At 47.5% G+C, this 22,888-nt stretch overlaps 1 protein-coding gene across 9 annotated transcripts in view; it reads left to right on the forward strand.

Annotated features, from left to right (window-relative positions):
* The window catches only part of IGFN1 (immunoglobulin like and fibronectin type III domain containing 1), a 61,785-nt gene that overhangs the window by 19,842 nt on the left and 19,055 nt on the right, over positions 1–22,888 (forward strand). For 6 of the 9 annotated variants that reach the window (XR_010350684.1, XR_010350685.1, XR_010350686.1 and 3 more), the window contains exons 1-11: positions 3,999–4,061; positions 10,023–10,158; positions 14,770–14,838; positions 15,277–15,399; positions 17,621–17,760; positions 18,303–18,402; positions 19,203–19,250; positions 19,791–19,836; positions 20,534–20,708; positions 21,261–21,374; positions 22,561–22,732. Coding sequence is in view for 5 of the 9 variants with exons in the window: in XM_064399331.1 (XP_064255401.1) it covers positions 14,820–14,838; positions 15,277–15,399; positions 17,621–17,760; positions 18,303–18,402; positions 19,203–19,250; positions 19,791–19,836; positions 20,534–20,708; positions 21,261–21,374; positions 22,561–22,732 (937 nt within the window). In the remaining 4 variants the exon portion in view is untranslated. Of the gene's footprint in view, positions 1–3,998; positions 4,062–10,022; positions 10,159–14,344; positions 14,478–14,769; positions 14,839–15,276; positions 15,400–17,620; positions 17,761–18,302; positions 18,403–19,202; positions 19,251–19,790; positions 19,837–20,533; positions 20,709–21,260; positions 21,375–22,560; positions 22,733–22,888 lie in introns of those variants that run through there. The other 3 variants (XM_064399328.1, XM_064399330.1, XM_064399329.1) reach the window with 3 other exon arrangements.

A 22,888-nucleotide genomic window follows, 5' to 3' on the forward strand; every position in this document is an offset into this window, starting at 1 on the left:
AATGGTTTTGAAAGTCAAGACAGTGGGATCTCATAGATTCTTTCTAGACACTGAGAGAGTGTGGAAGGGAGTAACATCTCAGTTTGGATTTATCAGAACAACAGAAACTCCCAACAAGAAAGGACTTTCCTGTTCAGCTCCAAACTAGGGAGTGGCACATTCATGAAATGGTACAGTTTTTCCTGTCACATGCTGGGGAGTGAGAGAAGAGAGAGGTAAATCCCTGTTTGCTTGACTGTCTGTCCATTGCTGGGTGCCTTCCCTGCCTGCTCCCTGCCTCCTCGCAGGGCTCTGCTCCTGCCCTTCCCTGCAGCCATGGACAGGGAGGGCACATGGGCACACCAGTGTTCCTGAGGGCACAGACTGGCAGAGGGGATAGAGAGACCATCCAGGCCTGGAAACCAGCAGGACAGCAGAACCACCATAGGGGCAGGAGAGTTTAGAGAGAGTGGGAGGGGAGGGAGCTGAATTTGAAGTGTGCTGCTGAGAGCCCCAGTTGTGCAAGACTTGGGTGAGCTGATGTGTCACAGAAATGTTCTCCTGGAATCCAGGAACAGGGCTATGAAAGCACTAATTAGGGCCTAATTGCCCTGAGCAACCTCACTTGGGGTCCCTTCCTACACCTCTGCCCAGGGCCAAGGGGCTCTGCTTAAACTTAGGCCTCATCTTTCACCCACTTCCTGTGCTTTGCTGCAGTTGCACCAGTTTTCAGGTTTTCCTGAACTGTTGTTTGGCCTTCTCTGGCTGACCTTGGATCTGACTTCTTTCCTGGCCTTTGATGATCACAGGACCATTGATGGGGACAGTTGATGGACCCTGTCACTGTTCCCTCTCTGCTCACCCACTTCAGGTGCTGGGTTGAGTTTACCTGGTCAGTAAGGTTCCTGTCCTGCCTCTGCTGGGGCTGCCCCTTGCACCAGGGAGCAACTCCCCAACACCCTGCTCTCACAGTAACTTCTCTGCCTCACAGGTCTCCCAGCCCTTTGGTCCAAGGCTGTAGAACAGCTGGGAGGGGAGTTTGGCTTTCCTCCCTGGGAGAGGGTAATGGAGGGGATGGATCCCCTGCACTTTCCCTGGTAGAGTTTCTGTATTTCAGTACCTTTCACTTGGTATCCAGGTGTGTGCTGAGCTCCTGGCTATGGACAGGTCACTCAGCTGCTGGGCTGGTTCTCCACTGGATCAGCCCCTCCACAGCCAAGACTTCCAGTGCTCCCTGCAGGAGTGAGGCCTTTAAAGGGACAGTGAATTGTACAAGCTCAGGTGTCTGAAGGGACTGTGATGTGTCACACTGGATGGCTGCTTGAGGGATGGCAAATGTAAAAAAAATAGATCTTTGTCCCCTCAGAGAGGTTCTCTGCTGCCAGCTGCATCCTGGAATGATGTGGATCTCAAACAATGCTGTGGTGTCTGTGTGGGACACTCCTGTCAACGCAGTATGCTGGGGGTCAGAAGGCTGTCTGGGATGTGACAATTGTGACAATGGGTACAACTGCCTCTGGTGTCCATGGCCACTTCTTTGGGACTCCACATTGAGCACGAAGCTTGAGAAGAGCACAGAGGAACTTTGTGTTTAGTCTGTCACAGTAAACACTCAGAGTTCTCAATGTTCATGCATTTGTGGGTCATTTCTGTGTTCTGTCCTCATTTAATGAAGAAGTGAGGGGGTTTTGTGCCCTCAGTGCAACTTCTAAAAGACAATTTAATGGCTGCATTCAAACATAAAAGGGGAGAGGGCCAGGGCTGGCTGAGTCAACAGTGTTTGAGCATAATACCCTATGAGAGAGTAACAGAATCTGTCTGTGTCGTAAATAACACTGAATGGCTTATTTTGGCAAAGAATTTTCATTCCTGACAAATGCCATTTTGAGACAACCAATAACCACCTGCTGATTTGGGATGAAATTAGAATTTGAATGCTCAGGTCAGCTCAGACGTAGTGTTTGGTGGGTTTCCAGTGGAGACTCTCACATGTCTGAAAGGAAATAATCTTTATGAGGCTGTCAGAGGCAAGGGAATACTCAGGCTTACAAATCCTTGCACTGTTTTATTGGGAATGCCCATGTCAGAGGATTGCTAAGTAAAGCACATTACATAAGGCTGCCCTTTGGGGTGCTAAGGTCTCATAACTGGGACATATTTTCAAGTCTATCAGAATGATTTCAGCATCTCCTGACTTGTTAGTACTTCTCTTTTTTTGAAGCAGATGTTTTTTCTCTTCTACTGCAATAAATAGAATCTTCTGTGTTTTCCCGACTGTAAAAGTGCATAAAGGTGTGTAAATGTGATCCTTTGGGATATGTCATTTGCACTTTCTGGCTTAAATCTGTTCCAGTACAAGCTCATCAATTTGTGACCCAGATCTCTCCTCCACGGGAAAGGTGTTTACCTATGGAGGGGCAAGGTAGGAAACTCTGGCTTCTGTGGTATCAAGGGACTGAGAATCTGAACTCCAAAATCTTGTTAATCTAAAGTAAAAATTAGGGAATAATGTTCCCATTTGGAAAGTACACTAAAGTACAGGCAAAGCTTCTGTCCTCCTGGTTCATCTTCCTGCCTTGGCTGTTCCTCTGTACAACGAGTGCTTTTGAAGGCACCTGAGGTACAGTTACATCCAGGGCACAACAGGCCCATTGCCTGCTGGGGGGGATTGCTTTCACTGGATAGAAGCAAAACCTTTGGAAATGAGGTTTGCTTCAGGTTCTTCCTCTTGTGTGGGCTGAGGCTGGTGCAGTTCCAGGCAGGTCTCATAGGACAGGGGTTTGCCCACTTTCCAGGCTGGAAGAGCTCCAGGTACAGCCTCTCCCACAGGCACATTGGTTTCTTTGAAGAGGACAAGACAGAGAAAGCTGAACTTTATCCTAATCCGCTTTTTAGAAGCACTGCTGTGCTCATGTCTACCTGGAAGTATTGGCCTCTGAAATGACTGTGACTGGCATTCCCCCAGTATGTGGCTGTCCCTGAGATGGGCAATGGGGGCAAGGAAACACCTGGAATATCTGCAACCTGCAGCCCTTTGGGTGACTCTTGGGTGCCCACTGCCCTCTGCAAGCTGAGGAAACTGTGCCTATAACCTCTTCGTTCCCTGCCTGGGGTCTTTTACTTTGAGTCTGTCTTGTTTTTCTCAAGACTTATCTCCATCACTCCAGGTGACTCTGGATAAATTCTCACAGCAGAGAATTAGTACTACTACAAGTTTGCTGAGGTGTCTGATCTCCATTTCCACCCTGACCTTTTTGTGCCTAATTCCCTGTTAAAGCTGTTTTATCCAAAGGTGCATGAAGGACTGTAGGTAACAGCAGCTGCCCTTGGCTGTGTAACAGGAGTGCAGTCTCAGACTGGTCAGTGTACACTACAAGTTCACATTAACACTGTGAGATAAATTCACATTAACACTGTGAACTGCTGCTCTGAAGGGGTCCGTCCATCCCTTATAAATCCAACTTTTCAAGGAGTTGTTTTTTTTAAAAGAGTGTATGTGAAGAAGCCTCATCTTTAACCATGCTTGGCCACTCACTTTTATCTGAAATTCAATTTATCTGTTCTGTTAGGGACCCTACTTATTCCTGGAATGGGATTCAAACCAGCTGAACTCCAGTTCCCTTTAAAACATTGAGAGCTCTTCAGTTGTGTCGAAGTTTGTAACAAGTTGCTGCGAAGAGGAAACACAATCCACAGACAAAGCACCATCCCACTGACTTGTGAAATGCTGAAGAATTATGTTCATCTCAAATTTGCTCAGCACCATTACTGGAATGGACTGAAATAATAACGAATAGGAGGCAGGTGCCCGGGTGCCCATAAAAATCCCAATCCTCTGGATGTCTCGGAAGCTAACAGCCCTGTGACAGGCGGCCCCGCCCGCGGCGACACCGCGCCGGGACAGCGGCGGAGGGAGGCGGCACCGCCGGACGGACTGCGGAGCTCCGGCCCGGAGGGACCGCACGGAGCCGGCCCGGGCCTGGCTGCGGCTGCGGCTGCCACAGCCTGCGGCTGGAGGGGACAGCACGCGGCTGGAGGGGACAGCCCGCGGCTGGAGGGGACACCCGGGCTGGGAACCGCAGGTGAGTGCTGGGCACCTGCTCCGGACACGGAGCCGTGTTTGTGCGAGCCGTGCTGCGTTTGAGCTCCGTGTGATCACCTTCACAGGGCAGGGGAGGTGGATGACACCCTGCATTGGGACAGACCCTGCGAGGGGACAGACCTCGCACAGGGACAGTCCCTGAGGAGGGACAGACCCTGAGGGGAGACAGACCGCGCACAGGGACAGACCCTGAGGAGGGACAGACCCTGAGGGGAGACAGACCGCGCACAGGGACAGACCCTGAGGGGAGACAGACCGCGCACAGGGACAGACCCTGAGGAGGGACAGACCCTGAGGGGAGACAGACCCCGCACAAGGACAGGCCCCACACAGGGACAGACCCTGCACTGGGACAGACCCTGCGAGGGGACAGACCCTGAACTGGGACAGTCCCTGAGGAGGGACAGACCCTGCCCTGGGACAGACCCCACACAAGGACAGACCCCGCACAGGGACAGACCCTGTAGAGGTACACACCCTGGGAGGTTCATTCCTGCAGAAAGGAGAGCTCAGTGACCCTTCTGTGAAACCACAGGATTCATAGAACAAGTGGGGATGAAAGGAGACAGATGCGCTCTCTTTCTGTTTTTCTCCATTTCCATGTTTTTCTGTATTTCTGGGGTTTTTTTCCCCTATATTTCCATTTTCTGAAGGGAGGTCTAAGCAACCTGGTGTTCTTCCCTTGGTGGGGAGTGGAACGAGCTGAGCTTTAAGGTCCCTTCCAACCCAAACCATTCTGTGATTTTATAATTCTGTGATTTTGATTATTTCTCCATTGGATGCTGGCATAATTTTCTGAGGAGAGAAGACAAAGGACTTGGTACGATTCAATGTGAACTAAGTAAAAGTTGTTTATTGTGCTTCTAAACATTGTTTATATTTACTTCTTATCTTGGTTTGTACAGTCACATATTTTTTAATTGGTAGTTCTGTTGTGTCTATGCATCTTTTGATCGGTAGTTTGACTTTGTTTACAAGGCAAGCACACATCTCTTTCTTAAACTAATTGGTAAATGTTGCATTAGTTTACTCAGGTTGACACCCTTATGTCTGTTAGTAATTTCTTTGCTTCTTCTTTCTTTTTGTAATATTAGCTTTTTATCTATAAAGATGACTTCATTTTTTAGTTCTAGAAGGTTGGGCTGGTTCATTTAGTACATGTCTATTTTCTTGTAAATACGATCTTACAATTTTCTGGCTTAAGATGGCACTTATTTTATTCTGATATTTTAGTGCTGGATAAAGAGAGAGTGTGACAGTGAACAAACTTCAGAAGGAATGGGGCAGCATTCCCAGAAATGTGAGTGCCCTGGCACCTCTGTAGGTGCCAGACATGCACTGGTGCCAGCACAGGTCATGCACTGACAGGACAGTGTTGAGATTAATTCTGGTGTCCCACATAGACAACAGGAAGATAGCACATGTTGTGGCCTCTTGAGGTTCCAGAGAGAATTTCTTACCATTTATTTCAGTGTGAAACTTCCCAGCACATCAGGGAATGCAACATTAAAACAGCTGGTCAGGCCAGGATGGGGCTTGTTTCATCTGTTGCCACTTGCAGGCTAGGGCACAATAAATCCTGTAACATAAAGAACTCGGAGCTGGGGAGTCTGCTGTGCCTCTGGTTTGAGGCAGAGAGGGGGACAGAGATAAAGCCTTCAATCCCTGGTTGCATTTTATTGTTTAATATGCTGCATGCAGTGAGCTTTGTTAACCCTATGACTGCCGGAGGGGTGGTGTCTGTGAAGTGCTCCCAACACACAGAATTCATTTTAGCTGGAGAGCGACATTTAGCAAAACCCAAGGGCCATATAAGCTCAGATGGAAGTTGTACAGGCACCCCTTTTTCTCTGCATTCATTAAAGCCCAGAGGGGCTTAAACCCTTGTTCTCTTCTGTGTCTCAAAGGGGGTGGAAAGTCCAGGTGGAGGGATATGTCTGGTAATAAGCTGATGTTTAATCACATCTTTGGTGAGTCTTTATTAGGTGTCTGTTGCCCACTATTTTGTTTTGTGGATGAAAATGGTAAGTAAATCCAGCCCCAGGATTGGAACATGCAAGGAAGATAGTCATGGGAGCAGCTATTACTGGGAAAAGTGGGAATGTTGGGTTAATAGGCAGCCAGGCTCCAACTAAATCCTAGACTGCTAGCAAACCCCTTCGGTCAGTCATGGATGCAAACACTGAACCGGTGAGAAGAGAACTGAGCAAGAGAACAGAAGGAATTCTCTGTAGTGTGGGAATGAGGGAGCTGATCTGTGCTGTGAAAGCAGAGCACTGGTGCCTCTTGCATTCATTCCCTTGGTTCTGATCTCCTTGTATTGTGTGAAGGTTCAGTGCACTGCAGTGGGCCTGACTCTGGCTCTGTGTGCCCAGTGACAGCAGCCCTCAGCTTGCAGGTGACAGAGGGACACACTGGCACCTCAGGTGGGGAGGGAATATCACCCCAGGTTCAAGCTTGAAACAAGTCCCTTCAATTTCTTCTGGACTCTGCACCGTGGATGAACTGGTGTTGAGGGACTGCAATGGGAATGAGCAACTCCCACGGAAAAGAGCAGCAAATACCCAGTAACTGGAACATCACATTTACTTAAATTCAAATGCTGTGGGTATGGAAGACTCACTGGGGCACTCACATGATTGGTGTGACTGTTCCTCACCTGCTGCAGGATATTCTCCTGGGAAAACCAAAATGCTCTTCTGTCACCCAGCTGGCCCCTGGCCTGATCTGAACACACAATGTCATGTCCCTGTGCTCACATATGACCAGCATGACCAGCACTGCCAGACTCACCTGATGTGGTGTAGTGTGCTGGGTGCTTGGAGAGCTGCAGGTACCTGTAATCTTCACTGAATGTGGGCCTTTATTCCATATTCCATGCCCCTTTTCTTGTATAGTTTTTATGGGATTCTCATTGCTGTTATGTCAAGATGGACTTGGAACACAACCACTCAGCTTTGCACATCTTCACCCCTTTCATATGTGAATATTTCTGCCCCAAAGAAGCCTCCCAGCCACCACTTCCACTCTTAGAGCAGTCAGGACTGTCCACCAGGCTGCAGGTATATGGGGCATCTTGGCCTGGTTTTTGATCTTGGTCATTTCATTATGGACTGAAAATCCAGACAGGGTTTTGGACCTACCAGATCTTGATTTCTTGAGCTCCTGCCCTTTCTGAGCCATGTGGGTGCCAAAGTCTGTAGGAAGAGCTATGCCAGTTGTCAGTGGTCAGAGTCGGAAGACTTGACACCAATATTCCAAGAAGGGAATTACAGGGAAAACAGAATGTTGGAGGAGTCTTGTTTCCAGTTAAATAAGAGTTTTAAATTCAATCTGAAATAACTGTCTTTCAGCTGTTGCCTCTGGACATTTCTTCACTGCCCTTCCTTAGGTGAATGGCCTCACTTTTAGGGAAAAACGCGTTCCCTCTGCAGGGAAAGCAGTGCCCACTGGGCGTCCCGGCCTCGCCGTGACATTCTGCAGGCTCCCAGTGGCACTTGGTGGCTCAGCCCTGGCACACAGGGGTTAACAGGGCCTTGGGTGGGCGGGTGGAAAACAAGCTGAAATGGAAGAAGGTCAAGCTCTTGGAGGAGGTTGCTCTGTTGCAGATGGTTTTAAATTATCAGTCCCCCTGGAGGAGAGGCCCCACAAAAACTGTAAAACCAGGGCTGGAAATGAGGCAAAGCACGATCAGGTTTGTGAGATCAGTGGAACAGGAGCAGTTGTGGATCTCCAGGGTCTTGTTAGACCTGTTAGGCCCCACTGTCTGTCTAATTAGGAATTCCTCAGTTGAGACCCAACAGCTAAATGTGATTGGAGACTCAATACCATTGGCACTTTTCTGTGGGGAGCAAATGCCTGGAAAGGGAAAGCACATGCGAAGAGGAACAGCAGAAATCCCTGTGGCCCTGGATAGCTCAGGCCTCTGGGATAACTCGGCTTCTGCTGCAGCTGAGGAGAGCTGAATTCAGGTTTCAGTGGGCGCAGGGAAATGCTTCCTGTGGGAGCATTCCTAGGCCTTACCAAAGTGCTGCTCTCTCTGAGACTTCTCTGGCAATGGGGTTTATTAAAGGTGCAGCATCCAGTCAGCAAAGCCACAAACTGCTGTCCTGAACCAGCAGGACTGGTGTCTGAGGGAGCATCTTCGGGATGGTCATTGTCCAAAGCAGCTGAAAATGCTGTGGGAGTCCCACATTGCTAGAAAACAGTGGCTGCTACTGAGAGGATTTTCCAGTAGCAGTTCAGATTTCCCAGATCCTTGTTGTCTTATTTTCTTGGCTTGTCAACTTTCAAATGGCTTATATTTCACTTTGTAACTGCTTCTACTTTTATGTCACTGCAAAGGTAGCAGGAAGGATCTTAGCCCAGGCATCAGTTTGAGCAATTCCATTTTCCTCTGTTGACATGCTTTTCTCATGAACTGCGAAACTTTAAACACTTTATTCCTTCTTTCTTTTCGACCAGCAACAATGGTCGAAAAGAAAGAAGGAATAAAGAAAATCACTCCAGAATTTAATTTTCACATTTATCTTTTAAATTGTTGGTTGAAATGGTGATTCCCAGCCCTGCAAGGCAGAAATTTTTGATACCTGGGTGAGAATCTTCTTTCTCAGGCTAGTAGAAATGATGCTCTTTTTGGTTCTTAGGTCTTGATGCAATCTGACAGGAGTCTAAGCTGTGGCACCAAGGGTTTTCTGTGTGTTCCCTTCCCATTAGCCTGATTTTAAAATTATCATCTTCTCATAGGAAAGCCTTCTTCTGGTTCTGCCAGCACAGACAGCCTGTGAACCGTGGCAATCACAGTAAAAACATTTCTCTTGCTACCTTCCGGAGCCAGCCGTTCCTCTCCAATTGAACATGAGATTTAGTATGAATTTGTTCACCCCAAGCAAAGGAAAGCAACGACTGTGGGCTCTCAGGCTGAAGTGAGTGAAAGCAGCCTTCAGGCCAGTCAGGTTTGGTTGCCTGCAGGTCGAGCTTCTGGGAGAAGGGAACTTGCAGTCCCACACTGGCCATCTCTGTGAACATCAGGGACTAAGCAAAGGCCCCTCTGCTTTAGGGGAGCTTTCTAAGCAGAGGAAGGAAGGTTTACAAGGTCTTCAAGGGCAGACAAGAAGCAAAAGATTTGAGGTCACAATGTACTGAACTTGTATATCTGGGTACCTGTCCATGGAAATCAGAGATCCCAGAGTGCCTTGGGCTGGAAGAGAACTTTAAAACCATCTAATTCAAACTCCCTGCCATGGGCAGGGAACCTTCCACTGGTGGAATAAGTGGCCTTGTTTGCTGCTCATGGGAAAGGGATCAGCCTGTGTCTGTATTGGAAGGAAAGGAGCAAACTGAGGTGTATCTTTTGGCTGTAGCAGTGGAGCTATTCTAAAGCAACTGGATTTCTTTCAGGCCTCTTGGAATAGCAGACTGAGGAGCTCTTCTGCTGAGGGCCAAGCCCAGGCATGGTTGACCCACCACAGATGCAATAATTCACTGGTTTTACTTCTCTGCTAAAGAATTGTGGTATCTCATAAGGACTCATGGCTTCTGAGTAGGACACACCCATTTGCTGGTGTGGCCTACACAACGTGGTGTACAGCCTGTCCTTTCCTTGGATCTGCACAAGTGTTTGTCCTTCTTTGAGGCCCAAGGGCTTGCACTGGAGATGCAGCGTGGCCTTGACTGATGGTCGCATCTGGGCAGGCTGGCCCCGGCCGTGGCCAGCCCTGCCAAGGGCTCCAGGGCACCTCCCCTGGGCTGGGGGACTGTGGGGCTATAATGAGCCCCCAGGGCTGCTCCAGCTCAGTGTGGAGACACCCAACAGCTCCTGGGCACAGCCTCGCCTTCTGCAAGACTGGAGAGGCGTGAGGGGGACAACAGTTTGCTGTTTCTTTTGTCATTTAGTGACATTTACACCAGACGGATAAGGGGCTTATCTTCCTTCCCACAGGTCACTGATATCTTGTCCAGGGGACCCACTGGACAGCTATGAAGAGCTCTGTGCTCTGAGTGAACAAAGGCACTGTGGGTCTGGAGACGCAGAGTGACTTCCAGAGGATCCCCTCAGAAGCTCAGCCTGTAGAGCGGTGAGTTTTGCCATGTCACCACTGATTGTGGGGGTGATGCAGAGCTGGGACTGGGAAGTGACACCTTTGTTGTCACACTGAATGTGGGTTTGTGTTGCAGTAGGTCTGGAAATGGTTGTAAACATTCTGGGAGTAGTGGGGTCCTGTGGTGTTTGGCTCCTGTAGGGTACACTGATTTCCCTGGATTTCCCTGGGAAGATGCCAGGCTGTTGAAGATCTGCTGTCATTGCCTCTTGGAGCTGGCAGGGGACTTGTGGCACAGGTACACTGGGGTTCCTACGGGTTTTCATCCTGGACAGTGAGTAGGGATATGTTATCTTTCCTTCCTGGCAGTGAGACACTGTTGTGTTGGCTCTGTGATACTTGCTGTAAATCCATTGCCTGCATCAAAGTCTGTTTCTGTTATGAAAAATCGATGGGAGTGTTGTGGCCACGGAGAGGCACAGACTGACCAGTTCTCTTGCTGCCATCCCATCCCTGCTGCTCCAAAGGGACATGGATTCACTCTCCTGCTCACTGGTGGGGCTTAATGGCTTTTGCTCCCTTAGAAAATAGGGATGGTGTGTGCCTCCTCTTGGCCTTTGGTATCAGTGCCACTTTCATACATAAATGGGTGCAGGGTATCTAGTTTGTGTTTCTGTGGATCCTGAGCAAGCACTTAGGTCGTGTTCATAATCCCTGGGGCAGAGGAGAAGATCAGGTCAGGTATAGATTTACCAAAGGATAAGTCACACAAAATCTGATCCTTGGGCATTCCTCCCCACTCTGCACAAGACCTCCATTCATCACTGGAGAGCTTGTGACATTCCCGCTGTGACCTGCTCAGAAGTTTTAATGAAGTTTCCTTCTGCAGTTTATTGGCCTTCAGTTCTGTGGTTCTAACCAAATAATTTGAAATTTTCCTTGAAAATTCATCTGAAATGGGAAGACTCAAGCTCAAAATATTACTTCAAGTTAACAAAAAACCACAGAAAGCCAACCCAAAGCTAAAAGAAAACTTCTAGTTGAAATATACTCACTGAGTATCTGGATCTCTGGGGTAAAGCACAGCCAGAATTTGACTGAGCTCACAACAATTTGGTATTTTGTTTAGAACATTTTCTGTGTCAGGACCACCCTGATTTTCATTATTTACAAAGAGAAATTAAAAGAGAATTAGAAAGAGAAAAGCTTTGTCAGGGAAGGGTGCTGGCACTGCCCAGGCTCCCCAGGGAATGGGCACAGCCCCGAGGCTGCCAGAGCTCCAGGAGTGTTTGGACAGCGCTGCCAGGGATGCCCAGGGTGGGATTGTTGGGGTGTCTGTGCAGGGTTGGATGGTCCCTGTAAGCCCCTTCCAGCTCAGCAGATTCCTTGATACATGCCCCTATGAAAGAAATGCTGCCTCTGTTGCTGATTACTTTACCATCAGTGGTTTAAGTCTGTGCTAATGGCTTTGTCCCCACTGTGTCTGTGCTTGTGCAATGCCCATGGCACACCCCGAGCCTCTGCACCCATCCCCTCCCCATGAACCACTCACTGCATGCCACTTCCCTACAGGTTTGCCTAATTTTGCTCACCAGTCTGCCAGCAATTATGTCACATCTTGTCTGTGTATTGCACTGTCTGAAGCCTGTAAATAACTCCCTGTGACACCCCCAATACTTACAAATCCTCTGACTCCCAAGTGTTTTGCTTATTCATTCAGCTGATTTATGGCCCCAGTACTGGTGTCCAGTCAGGGTCACAGGGAATGGTCTCCTGCTCTGTCTCATCCAGACAGATTGATGAACACACAGGATGAAGGGCACCCTCCCACGCTGCCAGGCTTCTTGCTTTATTTTGGGACATTAAAATTGTTGTCAGTAGCCAAGGGCTTGCTCCAGCTCTGCACTCAAAGCCTCTGTCTCCAGTGGGGATGTCCCTGCAGGTGCAAAGCAGACAGACATCTGCCTGGAATGAGGAATGGCCAACTGGATACCTAAACAAGGCTAATGCTTGACAGGGTTGTGTTTTACAGAGGAGTGAGCTTGTTGAGCTGCTTCCAGTGTCACTCTGTTGTGCTGGGGGTGTTAGCAGCATTCACCTGGGGAGGGGTGACTCCCTCTTGGAAGCATTTATTCCATTGAATAAATCATCCTCATTTGGACACCAATGGTTCAAGCACCTGTGAGTCAAGATATGAATTACACTATGACAATTTTTGGAAGCCTTTTGCTGTCTCATTTTAAAAATTCTGTGATTTCTTTTTCTAGATTGAACTAGAGTCAGAACAAAGCCACGATCATTCATGTAACAAGGGAGTAAAATTTTTTAAAGTAAGCAGGGGTAGGTTTTAATGACTCTGTGCCAACCAGGGTGTTATTTTCTGGTACTTATTTAATACACAAGACCCTGGAAAATGCAACGTGGTTGGATTCATTACACTGAAGGAATGTTCCCTTCATATCCAGCACTGTTATTTTAACCCTGCAATCAATGTGTGGCATTAACATGCTTCCTTCTCATTCTCCAGAAGTCAGGAATTCACAGGAGTTTAAGGACTCACAGGAGCTTATTTTTAATCCAAGTGAATTTCTTAAATCTTTAAGACTCTGTAAACTCAGTAGTTTATACATACTGCACATAGTGCATGTTGCCCACTTAGAGATGGGACCTGTTACTGCCTTTGCAAACATTGATAGTATTTAGGGGTTTTACCAAACTAGATTTGAATTTAGCCCTCTCTTAGCAGTTTATGTTATGGTAACACATGTCCACTGTCACACCAGGCTGAGAATGAAACATTCTGACATAAAACATTTGGAGATGTAAGGAAAGGCTTTGGAGCTGAGTTTGTACCATGTTGCTGTTTCAGAGTAGCTGCTCCTCTCCCAGCGTGGAGGAAAGGAGTCTGGAGTAGCAAAGAATAAGTGCAAGTGTAACATAAACAGAGCTTAGGGGAAAGCTGCTGCAAGCTGGTGTCAGGTCATCCTGTTTGGTGAGTGTTGTAAGCATCAGGCATTCCAGCTCCAGGAGTGGTGACATGTTTAGGAAGATACAAGAGGCAATAGGGGATTATGTTTGTTGTTAATGCGGTTCAGTACTGTGGAGGACAAATTAAATCCATAAGAGGGTGATCAAGAGCCTCTAAAAATCTCAGCCATTCACTGTGCAATGCCCTGCCCGGGGCAGGACAGGGTGGCCTGGAATCAGCTTCTTTTCAGTTCAGTTTTGTGTCTTTTCCTTCCCACAAGCTCCTCATTCCCTTCATTCCCAAGTTCTAAGACATCTCCCAAGGGTTTACAGAAGTAACTGTGTGATGTACCAGACTAGCAGCACACAGATGAAATGCAAACTCCTTGTTGTGGTGGGAGCAGCAGAGGACATCCAGATCAGGTAGGACGGGACAGGAGAGAGGGCTTGGCTGGTGCTCACACAGCCCTCTCCCATTTCCCAGTGCTGTTGTCTCAGTGCATTTCTACTGAGGCCAGGGAGGCTCACAGGGATGTCAGCTATTGCTGAGATTTGTAGTGTGTGCAGAGCCCCAAAACAAGATTTGTGGTAAGGACAAAATGGAGACAGTGATTTTTTGTAGGGAGGTATCTGTGGCTCTTTGCAGCTGCTGAGTAATGGCAAAACACATTTTGGTTCAGAAGCTGACCCAGAGGTACTGTGAGTGACACTCTCTTTGGCCTGCGCATGGTTTATCCAGCACAAATTATTTTTGCTCACTAGGTTGTCTCTTACCTTTAGCTGAAACCAATTCTCACCCAGACAATGTAGCTTGGAGTGAATGTGTGACAAGGAGATGTCACCCGTATGTTTTCATCAGGTGCCAGGTGACAGAGCTCAGCTGGATGAGTGTCTGGTGTAGGTGTGCTCCCAAAGTCCCTGTGCCTTTCAAAGCTGATGGAAGTTGCATGTTCCTGTGTCCCTCTGTTGGCTGAAGGAGTGCAGAGCATAAGCAGCACTAATGCCACAGGCAATCCAATCTAATTGCTCTTTCAGAGCTGCAGTAACTCTATAGTTCCTGAGCATCTCTCACATGACAGAGAATCTGCTTTCCCAGCTTGCTGCAGGGCAGGGATGTGTTACATTACACATTGTCCAATTTAAAATACAGGGAAAGAGACTCCTTTGGCAGAAGGTCCCCTGAATGATCCATAACAATAACTCCTTGATGCCAAGCTCACACTTCACCATTCCCTTCTAAAGGCTTCTTGTCTGCTCTCAGGTCTGTTGCTAATTTAACCAAGCTAAATGAGATCAGGATGTACCTCTGCTCCATGCCCCAGTTTAGACATCCATCTCTGTGGTTTTCTTCTCAGCAACTGCTCTTGCCATCCATCAGAACCCACCACGTGAGTGCCATGTGGTGAATGTTTGCCTGAAACACGAGAGGAGGTCTTTAGAGGAAAGCCAGGTGACACAGAGGGATGCCACTGGATGTGTACATTTTCCATTCAGCCCTGCTAATCATCCTCATACCCAGGTTGTGTTGGGCATGACAGGCTGATTGGCAGGTCTGCCTCTACTTGGCTGCAAGGATGTGGCAAGTGAGGAAGGACAAACTTGTCACTAAAGGGAGCAGTGTTAAGGTCTGTCCTTTCCCTTGCAAACTGTAAATAATGAAAGTATTTGTCTTTTTCAAAGGAGAACTTGTAATCTGTTTGTGCTGACCCCGGAAAGCTGAGCAAAGCATCATGAGCAGCAATCAGACAGGTGAGAGAACAGACATGGTTCTGGGGAATATTCCCCTGGCAATAGCCCCTGCTTGCTTCTCTAGCTTGGAGATGGCAGGGACTGACCCACCAGGCTCTGACTTGGCACTGGAGCTTTTCTCATGCCAGATTTTGTATTTGGAAGAAAAACTGATGCAAAGCTCTCCCTGCCCAAGCCATCACTGTGAGCCAAGGTGGTCCTGGGTTAGGACTTTGATTGCAGAATTTCTTACTTGGCACAACTTTGCCAACACCACCACAAAATCCCACACCTTAGTCCCCAAGCCTTGGGACACATTTACAGCCTGTGGCACTGGAATAGGTGGGACCTTTGTGGTCCAAGAGGAGCTAGGCAGGAGCAGTTATTGCTCTGCTGAGGCAATGCAGAGAGAGAGATTCTTTCTAAAGGACAGACATGTATTCTTTCTTGATTTTCTAGTAAAAATCTTCAAGAAATCTGCTATCCCAGGAGTTGTTGTCACTCAGTTTGTGAATGATGTTCCACAAGGATGCAGTACACCTGATTTTGAGAAGAAACCACTCACTCTGACACTGCAGGAAGGTGAGATTTGATAAACAGGCAAAGCCACAGATTTGGGAGTTTGACTCCATGTCCTACCTACATGAAAAATTATCATGATTACATCTAGTGAGTTTCTAAACTGATTTGACATGACCACAAAAAAAAGCATTGTGTGGCTGAAGTTTTGTTACACTGATGACAATTCCATCAGTACTCACAAAGGTCTCCTGAGTTGTCACTATGTGTATGCAAGACCAACATCTGGCTCTTATGTGTACAGCAAATCTGGTGAATTCTGCAGGAAGCTCTCACAGTGAGGATTTTGCAGCAAAAGATTAAGCACAATGAAAAAGCTGTTTGGGTTTTTTTTTTGTTTTCCTGTTGAAAGAATTTGTGCTCAACACTAAAAACAGCTGCTTTTAAAGTAGTATATGCTGACTGGAGGTGCTGTTTAGGCTATAGCAGCCTTCCAGTGCCTAAAAGGGCTCCAGGAGAGATAAAAAGGGCCTGGAGTGCCAGGACAAGGGGAATGGCTTCCCACTGCCAGAGGGCAGGGTTAGGTGGGATATTGGGAAGGAATTCTTGGCTATGAGGATGGGCAGGCCCTGGCACAGGGTGCCCAGGGCAGCTGTGGCTGCCCCTGGATCCCTGGAAGTGTCCAAGGCCAGGTTGGACAGGGCTTGGAGCACCCTGGGACAGTGGTAGGTGTTCCTGCCCATGGCAGGGGGTGGGATGGGATGAGCTTTGAGGTCCCTCCTACCCAGGCCATTCCATGGTTCTGTGATGATTCTGTAAGGAAAAACATAAGGATCTTGCACAGAGCACAGAGCAGGCAGCTGATGAGCCAAGAACAGGAATCAAGAGCCTCCCAGAGGTCTCTCTGCACCTGCAGAGAGTTCTTTTGTTTTTGTTTTTGTTTTTTTTTGTTGGTGTGGAGTGGCCTGAGAACATCGTGTAGCTCCTCTTCCCTGCCAGGACTGAACCAGCAGCTTGGATTTCGGTGTTCCACACTCACCTGTGGATTTCCAGGAACCACTGAGGTTTCATGAAGGAGCACAGTGGCCTCTAGTGGAACCTGTCCCTCTTCCTCCTCCTCCACCTGCACGTTTCATGCACTACCCAAGGCCCCTGGCTAAGTTTTCACCTGACTGTATTTTCACCTGTGTAAAGTTTCCAAGTTACTTCATTTTCAGCAGGTTCTTTGTGCATTCAGGTTGGTCACTGCAATTCTGTGTCTGTGTAGAGGCACCACGAGGGCCTTTAATTCTATCATCACCCCACTGTGTTCAGTGTGTGGCTGAGCTGATTCTGCTGGCTGGGTGGACTGTGACAGATGGCAAGCATGGCAAAGTGCAGCCAAAGTGGCTAAAATGTAATACAGGGATAACAAACTGCAATCAGGCTTCAATGACAGATAGTACTGCAATCTGAAGGGCTGGAAAAGGTCTTTTGATAAGGATCTGTTGGCAGGAACTTGTTCCATCAAATAAGTTTGGTGGTGGTGACTGCAGAAAGGTGTGAGAAATATTGCCAGACTTTCCAGGGAGAATCTTTACAGTGTTGGTCACCTGAAGACCAAGAGTATTAAAAAATAATAGAGTGGTCATTTCCACCCTGAGGTGTTTCCATGGCTAACTCACCTTAGTTTCTATTCCCACTCACCCACACAAGTCACGTCTCTGATTGTTTCCCAGTGTTCCCTGTGGTTTTGGAGCCTGTTGGAGGAGGTTTTTACTGGGCCATGGGAGAGCTGTTGGAGGTTTCTGTGGTGGGGTGCTGGTACTCAGGCTCCTGGGGAGCAGGGATGAAGGAGAGGAACCCCCTTCTTTTCTCCATCCCTTGGCTCTTCAAACAGCAGAGCCTGGTGTGTTTGGAGTGCAAGGTGGTGCCAGTTAAAGACTGGAGACACAGTGGGATTTGATAGAGAATATGTATGATGAGAAGGGATTTGGACATTTCATGAGTAAAAAGCAAGTCTGGGTTGAACTTGCTGTCAGGCTTCTGATTTCAGTGATGGCCAGAGATGTCAGCAGCCACATCTGGCAGGGTAATGCCACATTTTAAAGGCCTTTTATGACTGAATACACACAAAACCTGAATTATTGATGTGCAAAAGATGTTATTTTTGAAGAATGTTTCCGCATAAAATAACAGAAATTACTCACTCTGGGGATCATTCCTTATAAGAAAAGGGGCCAGGCCTGAGTGTCCTCATGTCCAAGCCAGTCTTAAATAACTAAATTCTTGTCTCTTTGCAAAGGCAAAAATGCCATTTTCAGAGCTGTGGTCAAAGGTGTCCCAGCTCCTGAGGTGAAATGGTCACGTACACGGAAAGGAATGGATGATCCTGCAAAATATGAAACGTCCTTCAATAGTGCTACAAATGAATTCATTCTGCAGGTAAAGATCAAATATTTCAGAAAGGAGTTGTGGAACTGAGAGAAATGGACAGGAAAAACCTGCAGTGGGATGAGGGGAAGCAGAGGGGCAGCCCCAGTCTCTGCTCTCTGTGAGCTGGGACAGGACCCAGGGAAGGGCTAGAGCTGTGTCAGGGCAGGTTGGATATCAGGAAAGGTTCTTCCCCAGAGGGTGCTGGGCACTGCCCAGGCTGCCCAGGGAATGGGCGCAGCCCCGAGGCTGCCAGAGCTCCAGGAGTGTTTGTACAGCACTGCCAGGGATGCCCAGGGTGGGATTGTTGGGAGTGTCCTATCCAGGAGCTGGACTAGATGATCCTGTGGGTCCCTTCAAACTCAGGGTATTCCATGATTCTACATATCCCCAGCTCTGAGATAACACAAAGATAAGCAAACAAAGCTTTTTAGAGCCCTTCTGGGAACAGGAGAAGCCTCTAAGGTGCCACTGATTAGCTGCTTTATGAGAAGCTGAAGGTGAACTGAACCCCAGCCCTTTCTGTGAGCAGTTTCTGTGCTCTCCCTTTGAAGATCAAGAGCCTGGTTCTGGATGACAGTGATTTGTATCGCTGCTCTGCTGTCAATGCCTACGGAGAGGCCTCGTGCTCTGCTGGCCTCAGGATCATCCAAGGTAGGACTGGAGCTCTGGGCTCCACAGGCCCCCATGGTCCGAGCCAGGGGCTGTGCTGTTCCCTGGGCTGGGTGTCCAGGACTTTGTCTGGCTATTTTGGTGTGAAGGTTTGGTACTGGAGATCTTTTGGTGGCTCCCTAACATTGTGAGCTTTAAGGCAAGGGAGAAGAAAGTGGAATTGTGCCCACTGCACTGGTCCATAATCAGATACCCTGGATTTAGTGCTGAACTGCCCCAGTCCTTCCTTTATGGTGTTGAATGAATCAGCCCTTTGGGAGGGATCCATCCCTCTGCAGCTGTCTCTGCACCTCATTCCTGCTTCTGTCATAGTCAGTGCAGAGAAATGGCCACTTGCTGGGTCAGATATAACTGATCTTCTTGGAATCCACTTGAGCAGAAGATGGATTATATCTAAGTGTCCATGTCACCTCTGTGCCTTTCAAGTAAGTTTAGAAGGCACCTATCTACTGTTGTTATTTCCATCTTGGCTTCCCATCTCTAAAACAAGATGTTGATATTTCCTCCTATTGCTTAGACCATAAAATTGGTAGGGCAACAATGCTCTCCTCCTCTGTATGGAGTCTCCAGCAAGCATAGAATCAATGGCAATATAAATACCACCTTTATAGATGGAGTTTCCTGAGAGCAAATGTCAGATTGACAAGGAAATCCAAACTGGGATTCCCTCTTGCACTGGTGACAGATACAGTGGTTTCATGGCTCATTGGTTCACTGCTGTTAATCTAATCTTGTTCATCCTATAGTTTGTTTTTCTTCTGTTTTCTCTTACAAATGATCAGTTGGCTTTAAGAGGAAGGCAAAATATGTTCCTGTTCATGCTGCTGATGGTAAGTTAAAGATCTATATATATATTATATTATTGGGGAGGGCAGAGAGAAAAATACTCTGTCTGTCACACTATTGCTACCCCAAACTTGTAAAGATTGGAGTAAGAGAAGGATTAATGAGCCTCTAATGTTCTGTCATCTCTGTCTGCTTGCTCTTTACCTTTTGCTAAAGTGATGATTTTAGACAGTTTTGGGCTGTTCTAATTAGTGATGGTGGAATCATTAGGAAAGGAAAAAGGGATTTGGGGATGTTAAACACATCTGGATCAAACTTGTTAGCATGGCTGACAATAGTGGATCTCTAGAGGGAAGCCCTTTAGGGAGAGATAAACTTCACTGGCACTCAAAGGATGAGCATGGCAGTGAGAACTGACTAAGTTTCACGACAGTTTTTTGTTAAAGTGTGAAAAAAACACCAGAGGAAGAGACCTCAGCAGAATGACCTGTTGTCACTGGCTATTCTGCATTATCTACTTTGGGGAGGTGCATTTCACAGTGCTGGGTATGTGACTGTTAGTTGCTTCCCCTCTCTTGTAACAGAGCTCAAGAAGACACTCCTGGACTCCAGGAAGATGCTGAGGAAGAGGTAAGGCTCTGGAGTGAGGGCCATGTTCTCACTTCTGGATGTTTCTCAGTGCTAGGGGACAGCTCCAGAGACCTTCAGGGCTACACTTCTTGTGTCCAAAGTTGTGGTGAGACTCCCTGTGGAGAGACAGGTCAGAACAGTTTGGCACTGCCAGCTGGGCTGAGATAAACACAAGGTTCCAGCCTCATTTTGAGGGGTATTTCCTCTGCACCACGAGAGGCTGTGTTTCTCTGCTTCCTGTGCTTAGCTCACAAGTAGCTTCCCATCCAAAGAACAACTCTTGATGCACTGATGGCTCTGGCTGCCCAGGGGCTGAGCTCTGGCTCCCAGCCCAGCTGCACTGCCAGGTGCACAGGGCAGAATCCTTCCCTTCCCAGATGGGAAGCTCTAAGGATTGTCTGCTGATAATGATCTCTGTGCAGAATCCTGAACTGTGCTAGGCAGGTACCTGGCCTGGGCCAAACTGTGCCAGACCCTCTGGTGATAATTCAGCAGGGTGGAAGCTGTTCCCTGGCACTATTTAATTTGTAGTACAGATGCAGAAAGCCTGCTCTGGAAGAGTCCCAGTCTTTCCTGCACCTACAGGGCCAAGTGAACTACAGGAATGATGGAGAGAGATAAAAGAGAATTAGGGATAGAAAAGCAGGACATTTTGTTGTCCATGAAAATGTCTGAATGGTTTCCCCCTGGTTCTCAGGGCTGCAGCACCAAAACCAAAGCCCCTGGACAAAGAAGCTGTGTGGCAGCTGCTGCTGAATGCAGATAGGAGAGATTATGAGAAAATCTGTATGAAATATGGAATTGCTGACTTCCGTGGGATGCTGAGGAAGCTGCAGGAGATGAGGAAAGAAACAGAGAGTGAACAAGACAAGGTAAATAAACTGAAAACACTAATTTTTAACAAATTGCAGCTTCTGAAAACAGGCTATATCTTCCTAAATTGCTTTGAAGATGAAAATTTTGTTGTATGACAGTGATTTATGACAATATTTTAAAGAAGTTCCACTTTTTTACTCATGCAAGTGAAAATGCTAATGAATTTCTTGAAGCTCAGCTCACAGATTTTAGGAGATACTAACCACAGGGGTATTCAGTTGTCTCTGATAAGAATTTGGACCCCAAATTAAAAATTATATGTCCAAGAGTAAAAATTTGCCTTCACATACAGGGGCATGTAGAGAACTGGATGGGCAGTGTGGGAGTGGCCAGGAGGCAACACATAAAAAATCATTTATATACAGGAGTAAACTGTGGCAACTTACAGACACTGCCAGTCACTGTACCAGAACTGTGACTTACAGATACTTCTACTACATAATGTTAGAGGTAGCTCTTTAAAGTAGATTTCATATTAATTCAACAGCTTAAGAACTTTTGTCATGGCAGCTTTATCATTTACTAGGTTCTTCAATATTTCTTTGCAGTTAATTCACAGTCTCAAAAACTTTGAACACATCAAAGTCAACAAGGAAGGAAATGCTACATTCAGCCTGGAGATGGAGCTGAAAAACAGCAACAGCAACGTTTACCTGCTCAAGGTGAGGGGGATGAGTTGGGCAGCAGCAGCTCAGAGCAGTCCCTCAGGTGTTCTGCAAAAAAAGGCTTCATCTGCTAGGCAGTGGCTGAGAGCAAATAAATGCCTTAAGGTTGTCTGTCTTTTGCAGATCCCTGCTTGGTTAGGGAGCAGGGTGGGTGTGGGGTGATCTTTGGTGGTGGATATCCCTGTGGATTTGTAGATCCAAGTACAGAGCATGCGATCAGTTACTGACATCCTTGTGTCTTCAGCAAATGCATAGAACAGTTGAGTTGGAAGGGACCTTTTAAAGGTCAAGGGACCTTAAAACATTCCACCTTCTGCCATGGGCAGGGACACCTTCCACTATCCCAGGTTGCTCCAAGCCCTGTCCAGCCTCACCTTGGACACTGCCAGGGATGGAGCAGCCACAGGTTCTCTGGGGATCCTGTGCCAGGGGCTCCCCACCCTCATGGGGAAAGCTACTTTCTTATATCTAATCTGGCCCTCCTTCAGTTTAAGACCATCACCCCAACAGTGTCTTTCAGGCTGCAGAAATTCTGCATTTTCATATAAATTTTATTCACTTTCTCAAGTGTATTGTTGCACTATAACTCCCTCTGTGAAAGAAGATCTCAGAGATGTAAAACATTCCCTCTAGATCCGTAGTCCCCTAGATGGAGTCTGAAGGTACTCAGTGCTGGGTGTGTTTTTCTGAAAGTTAATTTTTAGTCAAATTGTGGTTAGAGGCTTTAATCCAGGGGAAATCAGAATGCCTTGAAGGGAAGGACAGACTAACTATGAATCTTCCGGATCATGAAGTCGATGAGCCACAATTTGGACAATGTAACCCAAGTGTGCTACAGAAAGTGGTGAACTTTCCTGCTCATCCAGCTATGAGGATGCTGAAATCTAGAAAAAAAATGCTTTGTCTTTGTAGCTGCAAGAACTATGTATTAATTAAGCTTCAGACCCTTATGTGGGTAGCCAAGAGCTGCTGTTTTGCTGAGTTTCAGAGCCTGATGCCCTGCTCTGTGCAGGATTCACTGCCCAGACAGTGCCTGTGTACTGCAAAGAGCCCTGGGCCCTGTGAGGTTGCTCATTTTGATCAACAAGGGGATTGTAGCACCAGCCTGTCCTGATGTGTTTGAAATGCCTGGCACTGGTTGAGCCTTTGTGAGGACACTCCTCCCCTGCCCTCCCCTGGCCAGGACGGCGAGCGGCTCCGGTACGGGACAGGGGACGAGTACAGGAAGCACTGCCTGCGGAGAGTTGGGAGGAGGTACTACTTCACTGTCAACGATGTGCAGCCAGAGGATGCAGGGGTGTACCAGGTCAGGGTGGAGGACGTCCCTGTATTCTCAACTGAACTGGATGCTCAAGGTAAGGAAGTCAGTTTGATGAATATGGTGTGCAATTGTGACAAAAGTTGGATTTTTTTGCTGGAAAAAAATATTGTGTCTAGGAGCAAGTGCAAAGCTCAGTAACTCCTGACCACCACAAAGGATTGGTTTTGTGCTGCCCAGGAGGGACTCCTTG

The sequence above is a fragment of the Passer domesticus genome, chromosome 25 (genome assembly GCF_036417665.1).
Source record: "Passer domesticus isolate bPasDom1 chromosome 25, bPasDom1.hap1, whole genome shotgun sequence".
In the NCBI taxonomy this organism is placed as follows: Eukaryota; Metazoa; Chordata; class Aves; order Passeriformes; family Passeridae; genus Passer; species Passer domesticus.